The sequence below is a fragment of the Aquila chrysaetos genome, chromosome Z (assembly GCF_900496995.4).
Source record: "Aquila chrysaetos chrysaetos chromosome Z, bAquChr1.4, whole genome shotgun sequence".
NCBI lineage: Eukaryota > Metazoa > Chordata > Aves > Accipitriformes > Accipitridae > Aquila > Aquila chrysaetos.
In genome coordinates, this window is record NC_044030.1 from 16,092,749 (window position 1) to 16,105,963 (window position 13,215).

General features: G+C 43.3%; 1 protein-coding gene across 1 annotated transcript; it reads left to right on the plus strand.

Annotated features, from left to right (window-relative positions):
* Positions 1–88: 88 nt before the first annotated feature.
* On the plus strand, positions 89–8,723 carry DNAJA1 (DnaJ heat shock protein family (Hsp40) member A1). The gene is made up of 8 exons (XM_030005009.2): positions 89–356; positions 561–738; positions 1,935–2,039; positions 2,145–2,372; positions 3,806–3,920; positions 5,886–6,001; positions 6,606–6,706; positions 7,437–8,723. The coding sequence occupies exons 1-8, from the start codon at positions 225–227 to the stop codon at positions 7,653–7,655; spliced, it is 1,194 nt and encodes a 397-aa protein (XP_029860869.1). The 5' UTR covers positions 89–224; the 3' UTR covers positions 7,656–8,723.
* Positions 8,724–13,215: the final 4,492 nt, after the last annotated feature.

Sequence of the window (13,215 nt, forward strand, 5' to 3'; positions counted from 1 at the left end):
GCGGTGATTGGCCAGCCGCCTTCCTCCCCCCACCCCTATTGGCCGCCCGCCCTCCAGAGGCAGGCGGCCGGCGGGGCGGGACTTCCGGGGGCGGGGCGGTGCCGGCTTAAAAGGGCCCGGATCTGGGACCGGCTCCGAACTTTCCAGAAAAGTCGGGGTCGGCGCTGGGCGAGGAGCCTCCGCGGGGTGCGGGACTGCCCGCGGCTCAGGGGCCGTCCTCCGCCATGGTGAAGGAGACTACCTACTACGATGTGCTGGGCGTGAAGCCCAACGCCTCCGCCGAGGAGCTGAAGAAGGCTTACCGAAAACTAGCGCTCAAGTACCACCCTGACAAGAACCCCAATGAGGGCGAGAAGGTCGGCGGCGGGACGGGACGGGACGGGACGGGGCTGCGGGGCCAGCTGCCCCGGAGGGTACTGGCACGGAGGGCGAGGGGGCGGACGGGCTGGGAAGGGCTTGGCGGGAGCGGGAGGGTGGCCGGGGGGGGGGGGGCCGGCCGGGGGGGGCCGTTCGGGGTTTCAAGGCTCGGGTGTCTGAGGCACGATGTACGTCTCCCGCAGTTTAAGCAGATTTCCCAAGCTTACGAAGTACTGTCAGACCCAAAGAAGAGGGACCTGTATGACAAAGGAGGCGAGCAAGCCATCAAAGAGGGTGGCTCCGGTGGTGGCTTCGGGTCACCCATGGACATCTTCGATATGTTCTTTGGCGGCGGTGGGAGGATGCAGAGGGAGAGACGAGGTAACGTGCCGTCTTCCGACACTTTCCCAGACTTTACAGCGTGATCGGTGGGGTAGACAGGGTCACCGTCTCTGAGGAGAACGCCGGAGGTGTAAGACTTTAAATAGCGTTGAAATGAAGTTACAGGCTTGATCTCAAAAACGGAAAAGACACTGTCCCGAGCCCGTAACACCTGAAACGAGCAGGGGAGGGCATTCCGTTCATACGGTGGTAGTTTGTTCTCTTGTGCATTGTCTCATGTTAATAGCTAACCAGATTTCGGGTTTGGAAAGCCTTTAGCTGAGCGTAAGCCCAGCTGCCCTCAGGCTGAATAGGAAACGGAACGGTAACATATCTTAAAATGATTTTTTCACTAAGCTACTGTAAGTGTAGCGTCTCAATGTGAATTTGGTCTTTAATTGCAAGTAACTGTATCTAAATAAGGTAGCCAGATCAAATTCAGTCTGTGAAACCTTTTTGTTCGCTGTGCTGTTCAGTGGAATTGAGTTGAAGCTGCAGTAAAATGCTGCTCCAAGATTAAAGTCCAGATTAATCACACTGGGAAAGACTCTAGTGTTAATTAAACTGGTTAAGAGTAGTGCTGACCCCATCACTTCTTAGGGTAGATCTAGTGACAAAGGGAAGAAAAAAGGGTTTGTATCAAAATGTTTCAGTGTTGTATCAAAATGTTCCTAGTAAGCCAGAACTTGGTATCCTTCACAAAATTAAGCCTGCAATAGCTAAAGTTCTAATTAATTCCTGAGTATAAAAATGTAACGACTCAATTCGGTTTCCAGAAAGTCCCCTGGTGAGAGGAAGAAAGTACTTGGCTGACTCTACACAGTGTCTCCCGCTTCCTTGTAGGAGACAATGTTCAGTCACTTTGTTAAAACTGAAGTCTTGCATTATAAAACTTAAATGTCTAAGGTTCTACATATTTTGTTTCTGTTATTGTTTGTGCTTTCACAGTAGAGTCTCTGACTTACTCTAACGGAGAAACATTACTGACAAAGCCATTAGCATTGTTACCTAATTTGACATCAGATAGGAAGGGGCTATTGACTAATACCAGCACAACAAGATAAAGCTATACTAAAACAGGATGTTAAAGCTCATAGACTTGGTTTGTTGTGACTTGAGCATAGTGACACAGGAAGCTTACTGTTACTTGGAGACCAAGCTTTCAAACTTGAGTAAATATCTGTTTTCTTTTATAGGCAAAAATGTGGTCCATCAGTTGTCAGTAAGTTTAGAAGATATGTACAATGGTGCAACGAGGAAACTTGCACTGCAGAAGAATGTTATCTGTGACAAATGTGAAGGTAACTGTGAAACTGAAACTAAACACAAGTTACTTCTAAAGGTTTTGTGGTTTTTTTTTTTTCTAGTAGCACATAACTATCCATCTCGATTTTCATTCTCCTCAGGTCGTGGTGGTAAGAAAGGTGCAGTAGAATGCTGTCCTAATTGCAGAGGAACAGGCATGCAGATCAGAATTCACCAGATTGGGCCAGGAATGGTGCAACAAATCCAGTCTGTGTGTATGGAGTGTCAGGGGCACGGGGAGCGTATTAGCCCCAAGGACCGGTGTAAGAGCTGCACTGGCAGAAAAATTGTTAGAGAGAAGAAGATACTAGAAGTTCACATTGACAAAGGTGAGGTGTCTTACTAAGATGAAGTATTGAACTTGGATGTACTGACTGACTTCGCAGCACTAAATCAGATTTAGCAAATGCATGGTGTTGATTTGGTGAGTAACACTGCTGAATACATGTACAGTAAAATTGCCTGTTGCTGCCTGTAAAAACTAGGAGACTTGTTTTTAGGGAAGGTTTATTACTGCTATGTTCACATCTAATACCTGGGCACATAACTAAATGAATTCTGAAAACTGCACTATTGTAAGTGGTGAATTACTTTTGAGCAGCCTCATAAGCACAAATCTTGATCAGGTAGCTGGACCGATTAAAATAAAACTAATCACTTCTTGGCTCAGCTTGCCTAATGAGTTTTCCCTGCCTGTAGGAAACCCTGCAGACTCCGATCACTTCTACTGTGTTTCAGTGTGAAGGGGAACCAGGTCTGCTATAGTAATAGGGTGCAGAGACAGTGCTAAGCCTTTCATGCTTAGAACTCTGTTTGCTATGCAACCCTGACAGTGCTGCTCACTGCAGGTACTCTTTGCCTGGCAAAATGCAACTTGATACACAAACCCTTGCAGTGATGGGAGAACGCAACAGTGTTGAGTGACAAAGGCGTCTCTGTTGAGGAGGCCGCTCAAAAGGTGGTGGGAGAAGTCTCTGGAGTAGTGCAGCTTGTAAGACAGTGCAAGCTGACAAGCACATGGCTTCCACAGACTTGCGCCTCACTATTATTGCAACTGTTGTATGTGTAAGCACACCTTATGCAATGCCTCAATTTGTTTGTAACAGGGAATATCCTACAGTAACATTAAATGTGAGGGCTAGTATGGATATATTACTGACATTTTAAACAGGGAAATCGCTGAGAAGAGTGTCTTTTCCCTTCCGTATAGAAAAACAGACTGTGAGCTAGCATGAGGCAGCTAGAATTTATGGCAGAGAGACTTGTGTGGGGGTGAAATGGGTTTCTTACGTGATGGTTACAGTCCTAGGGGTAGTGCTTCTTGCACTCAGCAGGCACTGAGATCGTGTTTCGTAAGTAGCTCTGCCACATATATTTCTAAATCTGAAGAAGCAGATTGGTCACTTGCTCTCAAAATGTATTTTGTATGCAGTGTTTTCTGTTTCCTTTTTAGTACTTGTGTGTATAACAAAAGCTGTTCTAATAATGTTTCCCGTAACAACTTTTTCTTGGCAGGTGGCTATTTTGCATTACAATTAAGATTAATGGTCTTGAGACATAGTTCAGGTTGGCACCACTAAAATCTGTTGGACATGTGAGTGGATTAAAAAAAAATTATGAATACTTTAAGGGAGGGTCCTGATGTTCTAATTTAAAGATACAGAGATCTCCTGGTACTACCAGCTTGTGCCTATAAAAATATTTCTTATTGCTGCCTTTCACTTAAAAAATATGAAAAATGTTTGTTTGTTTTCTTCAATAGGAATGAAGGATGGTCAGAAAATAACTTTCCATGGTGAAGGGGACCAAGAGCCAGGACTAGAGCCAGGGGACATTATTATTGTCTTGGATCAAAAAGACCACTCTGTATTTACAAGGTAAAAAGTGTGAAAGTCCTTTGTGTTAACTCATGAGATGCTTGTCCACATGCTTCCTTGGTTACCACTCACCTTTTATCTACTGGAAATATCAGTAGATAGGATCATGTGGCTAGAGCTTGCCTGCGAGTTTGGGTGGCCAAAGGAGTACTGAGGTGTGCAGGAATCCTAGTACAACTAGTCACAGCCACTTGTGTTCTAATAGCACGAGATACTCTTATGTGAGCTTTGGCAGTAGAAGGGGATGGCAGGCAAACAAAACCAGTTACAGTTATTAAGAGTTTACAAATCTTGAATTTTAAGAACTTTTAAAATAATTGGGATTTTGTTCAATAGATACGAAGATTTGTGATTATTTCCTTGCTCTTTCTAGGATAGCATCCCATCACTTACCTCAAAATTACTATTTAGTGTAGGCAGCTGTTCATTGCTCACTTGGCTTCAGGGTACAGAAAACTTCTAGTGTGTTCACTTTTGCTCAGGGATTTTATTTATGACAAACTACTGAATATAACATGCACCCTTCTGACTAAAGGTGGTTTCCCACACTTCATTTCCTGCCTGAGTGCACTGGGCAGGGTAATCAGTCCTGTCCTTTCTTGCGAAAGCAAAAGTGATTCAAGCAGCATTGACCATGTCTCAAGTATTTCATGTTACTGGACAGTACTGCTTGGTGTTTCAAGTTAATGTTTATGGAATGAGTCTGTCCAGTACATTTTGGTCTGATTAAAAGCAACACTGGTCATCTCGCAGAAATGTGTTGCACTTTGTGTCTCACTGCTTCTGTTCAGACCAGTAACAAGGGAATCAATGGATTTAGAGAAAGCATTTGTCTCAACACCAACCACTGACACTGTACTTGTAAATAGGAATGGTGAGTCAAAGGTTCTTGGGAAACCTGCAGCTGGTCTGCCTGACTGTCCTATATGGTGCTGAGCTCTGGAAATCGGTGCCAAAACTCTGTGCTGAAGAACACTGAGCTCACAGGCTAAGAATCAGTTCTGTTCGCTTTGGATAAGCTTACTCAGCTGATTTTTCTTAACTTCCAGTGAAACCAGATACTGAACCAGCTGTGCCGAAGGGACAGTTGGAGCCAGACTGTTTGTGTGGTTACCTGGGACTTGAAGTCACAACTGATGGCTTGTTTTTGTCCAGCTTTCTGCCCACTGCCTTCAGTTCTAGCGTCCTTAGATAAGCCTTGATGTTACTGGTCTTGTGGGACTATGCTGAGGTCATGCTGCTCTGGGACAAGTGGAATGTTCCCCCTCTCCTGCAGTCTAAAATTAACTTTTCAGGCAAGTCTCCTCTCAGAGACCTTTAAAACAGGGTGAGTGAAATAACTAATTTCTTTGAATAGGCTGGAGGATTTTGTAGCCCTTGAACATATGCAGTACATGCAGACATCACTAACACTGCCGTACTGAAGTCAGAATGGGCAATTAAAACAATTACATTATCTCTTCCAGATACTTCTTAGTGCTTTCTAGAAGGTACTTTCATCATAACCCAGAGTGGCCATCACCTGTTCAAACTTCCCTAGTACCAGATCTTCAGAAAGCGAGTGTAACAATAATGTGAAGCTAGCTGATGCACTTAAAGTATTAATCTACATAAAGGAGGGGATTAATTGTCCCAGTTGCAATGTTTAGGAGGCTGAGAGACAACTTTTTTCCTAGAATTGGGAAGGAGCTGTGAAGTGAAACTGGGTGCAAGTGAGCCTTGCTGTTATTTATTTCTTTTCAATAAACACTTCTACACTTTTGATAGCTAGACTTGATCAGTAATGGCTCTCAGTGTGAGCATCATTCCTGTAATTGCTGGCTTGAGGTGCTGTATCAATATTCAGTACTCTTTATTTAATTGCCCAGGCTTCTGTTGTCTTTGACAAGTTAAATACTGAAGTTGGGTATGATCCTTTTACTGTTTCTCCCTCTCTGTGACTGTTTTTGATTGCTTCTGCCTTAGACGAGACGAAGACCTTCTTATGTCTATGGATATTCAACTGGTTGAAGCACTATGTGGCTTTCAAAAGCCTATCACAACGCTGGATAATAGAACTATTATTATTACCTCCCATCCTGGTAAGTGTTGGTTTGCTTTCTGCTAGAAGTCCAAGCATACAGTGAATGTAAGCTAGAAATTTAAAGGAACAGAAACATCCCATCTTGATGTACAAGGGATGCGTGCTGGTATCAAGCTTTTCTTCCCAGTCTCTGCAGTACAAATCTTTAAACAAAAAAGGATTTTTGGATAGCAGTCAGCAGTAACTTTCTCTTTGCGTGATATAATAACACACCTTACCTCATGGACACACCTGTATCCTGAGGATACCTTATGAGAATTGAAGGCCGTAGGTCTCTGAAAACCACTTTTTCAGCTTTGGAGAGGAGCACTTAATAAATTTGTAAGTATGCTTCCTTTGGGAAGCATAACAAGGTTACAAGAATGTAATGTAGATGTCAACCTGCTTTCCTACTCAGAAGTTACCAGGCAGCAAGTCCCTGTTAGACTACTACATATTGGTGTAGCTGTCTAACCACAATGTAGGTTACATGAACATTGAAGGGAGTTAAAACTAAAGGTGCTCCTGTTGCCTGGATGGTTCCCTTCCTTTTTTCGGTGTTTGTGTTTTCTTTCTTTGTTTTTTGTTTTTGTTTTTGGTTTTTGGTTGTGTTTTTTTTTTAGGCCAGGTTGTCAAGCATGGGGCTGTTAAGTGCGTGTTGAATGAAGGTATGCCAATTTATCGCAGACCATATGAGAAAGGACGGCTGATCGTAGAATTCAGGGTAAGTGGATCAACTTACTTCCATGGTGCAGTTCAGCACTGAATATTCATCCAAAATTTAACCTCTAAGCATTACCTCAATCAAGAAGAGATACCAACTGTCAGATGTCCTGGTTTGGTATTTGTTTTTGACAATGGTAAGAACATGTAATCTATCAAACAGAATTACAGTTCAGAATGCAGAGAAAGCTTTGGAACACTCTGAGCCGCAAGTACTTTAAGTACCAGAAGAATTTCTTCAGATACCTTGTGAATTTCCGTTTGGTTGGCACATTCTTTAGTTTCTATCATCCTGTAGGGAGGTTGGATTAGTAACTTCCCTGTGCTGGAGCAAAGAAGTAGGCTAGAAAATGCTGATTTCTTCTCTGGAGAGAAGCTAATGGTGGGAGCTATGGCAAGCAGGCTCTGTCTGCTATGGTTTTAGAGGAGATTCAGCTATATCTCTGATGTTGATATATCCTGTACTTTGCTTCTAGGGTGATTCCAGAGGGCAGCCAGAGGCAGAAGAAATGTTGGATAAGATTTGGTTCAGTTGCCAGTTAGAAGCTAACTTCTTGCAGGCATTAAAAAATAGCCTCATGACTTGGGTTTTATTTATTTATTTATTTTAAGCACTGGGTTTAAGTCATCTGTGATGGTAAAGCTGACTTTGGCAGGTATTGGACCTGTAGTGGGATGGAAAAAGACCAGTTCAGGCAGACTTGAGTAACCCCAGTTCTTGATGATTTCAGGTGAACTTTCCAGAGAGTGGCTTCCTCTCTTCAGACAAGCTGTCTTTACTTGAAAAACTGCTACCTACAAGGCAGGAAATAGAAGAAACTGAGGAAATGGAACAAGTGGATTTAGTGGACTTTGATCCATCCCAAAAAAGAAAACACCACTATAATGGAGAAGTTTATGAAGATGATGAGCATCACCCTAGAGGTGGTGTTCAGTGTCAGACATCATAAATGGGCCAGTGAATAACTTGTGATGCTTGTTTTGTATGCATTAGTGGATGAGTGAAGGACTGCAAGCAGTTCACCCTCACTTCCCGCTATTTGTTGTTCTATCCAGCCATAGTTGTTTCTAAAAGCATAAAGAAATAAACTAATTAAACTGACTTTGCAATTTGTGTAAAGCTCCAGGATGCAAGCTCAAATGAAGTTGATTGCACTTCACCCCTGCCTCTTGGTCAAGAAATCTCCCTTCCCTGCTTGTCTTTTACCCCAAGCCTTGTAATTCCTGTATGTGTGCAGTTGCCCAGGCTTAAAATAAGATTCTGTGGTGGTCTTTTTAGGAATTCTAGATCTTATACTCTGTTAATAAAGTATGCACAAGTACTTATAATTCATGCTAAGATATAGTTAAGTTTTGTACCAGTTAGGATAACATGTTAATGTTTTGGGCTTGTACTGGTGTTTGTTAAATACAGACTGGCTCTAATGTAGCCACATAATAGGTGAAGCTGACAAGGATATGGTTAATCTTCACAGGCTTATTAAAGTTACGTGATCCATATGCTCTCTGAAGCTACTGTGCTTAAGGTCAAGTAGTCCCTTTCTCTGTCAGCTTTGTTCCTGACCCTGGAGCTAGATGTGAAGCTTGCTGTGGTTCATTGCTGAGTACTGTTTGGCTGCTGTCCTGCACCATACTGCATATAGAGCCACTGGTTGCTTGGCTGCTGCAGGAGCTTCCTTTGCTACCACGCATGAGTAAAAACCTCCGGGCTTTATCAGCACGCATGCGGTTTGGAATCTGTCAGCCTGCTGGCATGTGAAGCTTGACTTCCACCTTGGTTACTGAAATCAGATACCCCTCAGTGGTGTGTCATGGAAAGTAGTACCAGCCCTGTTGGTGGGGGTATGTGAACCTGCAGAGGAGAGAAACTTACTGTCAGTGAATACAACCAACTGATGCATCTAGGATGTTCTGAAAATTAATGTATTGTGTGCATTATTTTAAGCTGACTCTTGAAAATGCTGTATGAATGTTCTAATTATTGTAGATGAAGCATTTCCAATATAATTACAAAATTGTTCATTGCCTCTTTTCTTAGACCAGATGTTGGTTTAAAGACACCACCCCCTTCTTTTTAGACAGCTATTCACAGAAAAATCTTAGCAAAAAAACTTCTTTCAGAAAATATGCTGAGAAGACAGGTCCAGATTTAACCTCTAGTGCAGTAGTTTAGTCTTGTTCTACCATCTGGCTTGGGACAGAGCTTACGCTTTTCTTACTGCTTTGACGCTAAAGTGTCATGACGAGAACTTGGTTTTTCTTCCTGGAAATAGCTGCTACATGACAGTGCGTGTGTTGTAACTTGAGTATCTGGAAACTGTTAGTCTTAGAAAACATCTCTAGCTCTTGTAAAATGTTATGGGTTTCATTTTATAAAGACAGCTGGTAGCATGGTTTTTGTACCTCACATGTAGTAGTTCTCCTTCAGGTACTTGCAGAATTGCAATCCCCTGCATGTTTTACCTACTTTTTTTTTTTCTTTCTTTGTCTCAGCTGGAATGAAATTCTGTAGGCAGAATTTTACTTGAATGAGCCCATCAGTGAGCTATACAAATGTGACCAGCAGGAGCCTTTGCTCTATCAGTAGGACAGTTTGGCTGAGTCAGGAGGAGGAACGGAAAGTACTCCTACCTCTGGTGAGGGCTGAGACTCCTCCATAACTGTCCTGAGGCTAAACAGCACTAAAACATGCTACTTGTTCTCAGTTCAGTAAGCACCCTTGTTCCTTGTTTTGCTTAACCACATGTATCAAAACAGCTAGGGCAAACCAAGCTCAGTGCAGTGCCTTCAGATGACAACAGGACATTATTTTGCTTCAGATGGCTGTGTATTATATAAAAAATGATTCCATAGCCTTTTTTCCCAGGGAGATTTCAGTTCTCCTTTCCCCATACCCATAGCTGCATCAACACAGTTGGGGTAATGTTTCTATTCTTGACTTACTCTCAAGACCATGGTGGCCAATTCTGCTTCATGCTTGATGACACCACAGCTAATCTAGAGGATGGGCTAGGTCTAGCTCCCAGGAGGGTGGCTGGCCTTGGCAGAGAGTGTGGTGGTGCATTCCCCCTCCATCTCAGAAACTGCCATTAGGACTTAGCGTTTGTGTAATGAGTTGGGCAGCTAAGTGTCCCCTGACCATAACAGGAACTCTTGCGTGGCTATGGCAGGGAGCAGCACTGACCATACAAAGGACTCCTGTTGCCTAGCAGAGGCGGAGATGCAGAACCAGGAACGTTAGTCATCTCCTGACAGCCTTGGAGTCCTCCCTTATCTGAATCGTAGCTCATGTGAAACAGTACCAGTGCTACTGGAATTCCAGTAATTTGCTGATGACTAAAGCTAATTATCTCACAAACCTATGAACGGCGGTCCTAAGCAAGGCCCTTTGAGCTCTCCCAGACTGCAGTGGGCTGTGACCAGCATCTCCCTCTGAGGGGAATGCCTCTCGGAGCTCGTGAACTCTCCAGTTTGTGAAAATTGGAGGACCATTGCCAAGAACTGACAATGGGACCTGGGCTGAAACCCTTCGTTCCTTGAGGCTCAACCCTTCACCCATTGAGAAAAATGCCGAGACATTTGACGTGAATATTTTCACTGAACTCAAGGGGAATTTTTAAGCTATACCTACCTTAGCTTTGGTTTTATCTCTCTCTCTCAGTGTCTGTGTGCATGCCTGTATGAATTAACCTGTGTATCCTATAGCAAGTGTAGTATAAGTATTGCCTTTTCTAAATCCTGATTCACCTCAAACTGTGAATGAACCTCAGACTGCTGTTACACACATAATTCCTTTAGACATAAACCGTTCCCCAAATCTGGGTCTAGGAGTGAGTCCAGCTGCACCTAAGCACCAACAGGAGCTTAGAAAGCAAGGGGGTCTTCTCTGAACCTCGTAACTCAACAGGAGGGTATTCCCTACCTTTTTACATCCCCGATTTCTGTGCAAATCATGAAAAAACAATTTTAACTCCATATTCCTTTTTATGTTTCTCTTTTACCCTGTTGCATCTTTGGTCTCTGTATAAATAATTCTAGTTTGATTCCAACTTGATTTTCTTTGTATGTTTCATCCATGTATTAAGTAATAGAGTGAACCTTGCCATCACGTTCTGTGAAGTCACCTTTTTTTATAAATTCCTATTAAATCATTTTTGCTAATACCCTTGACGGTGATTCTTTAAGCAGTCCAAACCACTCCATTCACCACAGAGCAGCTTGGGGAAAGATCCTAGTACTAATGCACGAAGGGCAGCAGAAACACCACCAGTTTAGCATTCTGCTTTGTAATAAGCTAGTGACTGACATAAAAGCTATGTCCCAAAGAAATACACTGGCAGCAGTACAGTAAGCCTTCAGCAAAAAGGTACTAGCAAATGAAGGCAAGAGCTAGCAAGAAGGAGGACCCAGCCCTTAGGCCTTCAAGCAGGATATTGAGTACAATGTATGGCTTCTTCCAAGCTTTAGTTCTTCAGTGATACTCTGGGTATCATACAGATACAGCAAGCAGCAAAACATGTTCTGTGCCACTGAATAATTTTTTTCTCACTTCTTGTTGCTCTGTGTGGGATACAGTTTCCCATTTCAGTGAATGAACTGAATAGACAGCTGTAGAAATTGAGGATACAGTAGCACAAAATAGCTGCTTCCGTAACTACCAGCATAGTAATCCAACCTATCATAACCTGACTTGACGTTTGCAATTACTTGCAGTGTTTCAGTTTCAACAACACCAGATTCACATCATCAAGCTTATAGTCTAGTCTACTACAGTGATTCTTTCCACTGTACGCCAAGCATGTAGGACTTGGTTTTTTCCCCAGAAATCTAGCAGTTCCACTATTCCTCAGGTTTGCTGTGAAACTGATAACGCCCACTGCAGACTCCTTTAAGAGCCTGCTCTCATTTTTGCTTCTGCCTCTAGACTTCGGGGCCCTAACTGTCCTCTCCTCCCTGTGCTTTGTCTACCTGCTACCAGCAGCAGTGCAAGAAGTTTGCTCAGCCCAGGAGAGTAAACACAATGATCCCAAATCTGCTTTGAAATTGCAGTGTGATGCAAGGTCAAGCAAGCAAGCAACTTGCCCTATAACTTTTTCATTAGCCGCTTCATCTGGGAAGACTTATTCCTGCCTCCATTTGTGATCGATTGGTGCTCCAAGCATTAGTAAGGCACACTGAGAGAAGCAAGGTATCATTTAAGCCATCCTTTTCCAAAACCACAGATAAAGAAATGCCAGGCTCCATGTTTTCTGAGTAGGTAAGATGAGCACTATTATTGAGGCCAAAGAATGGGGGACTTCAACCACCCTGATATCTACTGGCAGGACAACACAGCAGGACATAATCAATCCAGGAGGTTCCTGGAGTGCATCAACGACAACTTCCTGACCCAAGTGATAGAGGAGACAGAGGAGAGGTGGTCTGCTGGACCTCATACTCACCAGCAAGGAGCTTGTTGGGCCAAAGGCAGCCCTGGCTGCAGTGACCATGAGATGGTGGAGTTCAGGAGGGTGAAAAGCAAGCTCTCAACCCTGAACTTCAGGGGAGCAGACTTCAGTCTCTTCAGAGATCTGCTTGGAAGCATCCCATGGGATAAGGCCCAGGAGTGAAGAGGGGCCTAAGAAAGCTGGTTAATATTCAAGGCTCACCTCCTCCAGGCTTAAGAGCAGTCCGTCCCAGAGAATAGGAAGTCAGGCAAAAATGCCAGGAGGTCTGTGTGGATGAACAAGGAACTCCCGGCCAAACTCAAACACAAGAAGGAAGCATCCAAAGAGTGTGTCGTGGTTTAACCCCAGCCAGCAACTAAGCACCACACAGCTGCTCTCTCACTCCTCCCAGTGGGATGGGGGAGAGAATCGGCAGGAAAAAAAAAAGTAAAACTCGTGGGTTGACACAAGAACAGTTTAATAGAACAGAAAGGAAGAAACTAATAATGATAATAATAACAATAATAAAATTACAATAATAATAAAAGGATTGGAGTTTGCAAAACAAGTGATGCACTATGCAATTGCTCACCACTTGCTGACCAATGCCTCGTTAGTTCCTGAGCCACAATCAGCCCCTGGCCAGCTCCCCCCAGGTTATATACTGGGCATGATGTCACATATTATGGAATACCCCTTTGGCCAGTTTGTGTCAGGTGTCCTGGCTGTGTCCTCTCCCAACTTCTTGTGCCCCACCAGCTTTCTTGCTGGCTGCCATGAGGAGCTGAAAAATCCTTAGTACAAACACTACTTAGCAACAACTGAAAACATCAGTGTGTTATCAACATTATTCCCATACTGAGTCCAAGACATAACACTGTACCAGCTACGAGGAAGAAAATTAACTCTATCCCAGCTGAAACCAGGACAATATCCACCCCTTATTTATACCATTTACATCATTCTCAGGTCACATGCTTTCCAATACATCCTAATCAATCACCATCACCTTTTCCATCCTTTGAGATATATATATATAATATATATACACACACATATATATATGTATACACACAAAGAGATA

Coding starts and splice junctions, on each gene's coding strand:
- DNAJA1 (XM_030005009.2), top strand. CDS start 225: ATGGTGAAGGAGACTACCTACTACGATGTGCTGGGCGTGAAGCCCAAC. Junction 2,040..2,144: donor TATCTGTGACAAATGTGAAG/GTAACTGTGAAA, acceptor CATTCTCCTCAG/GTCGTGGTGGTAAGAAAGGT. Junction 6,002..6,605: donor TATTATTACCTCCCATCCTG/GTAAGTGTTGGT, acceptor TTTTTTTTTTAG/GCCAGGTTGTCAAGCATGGG.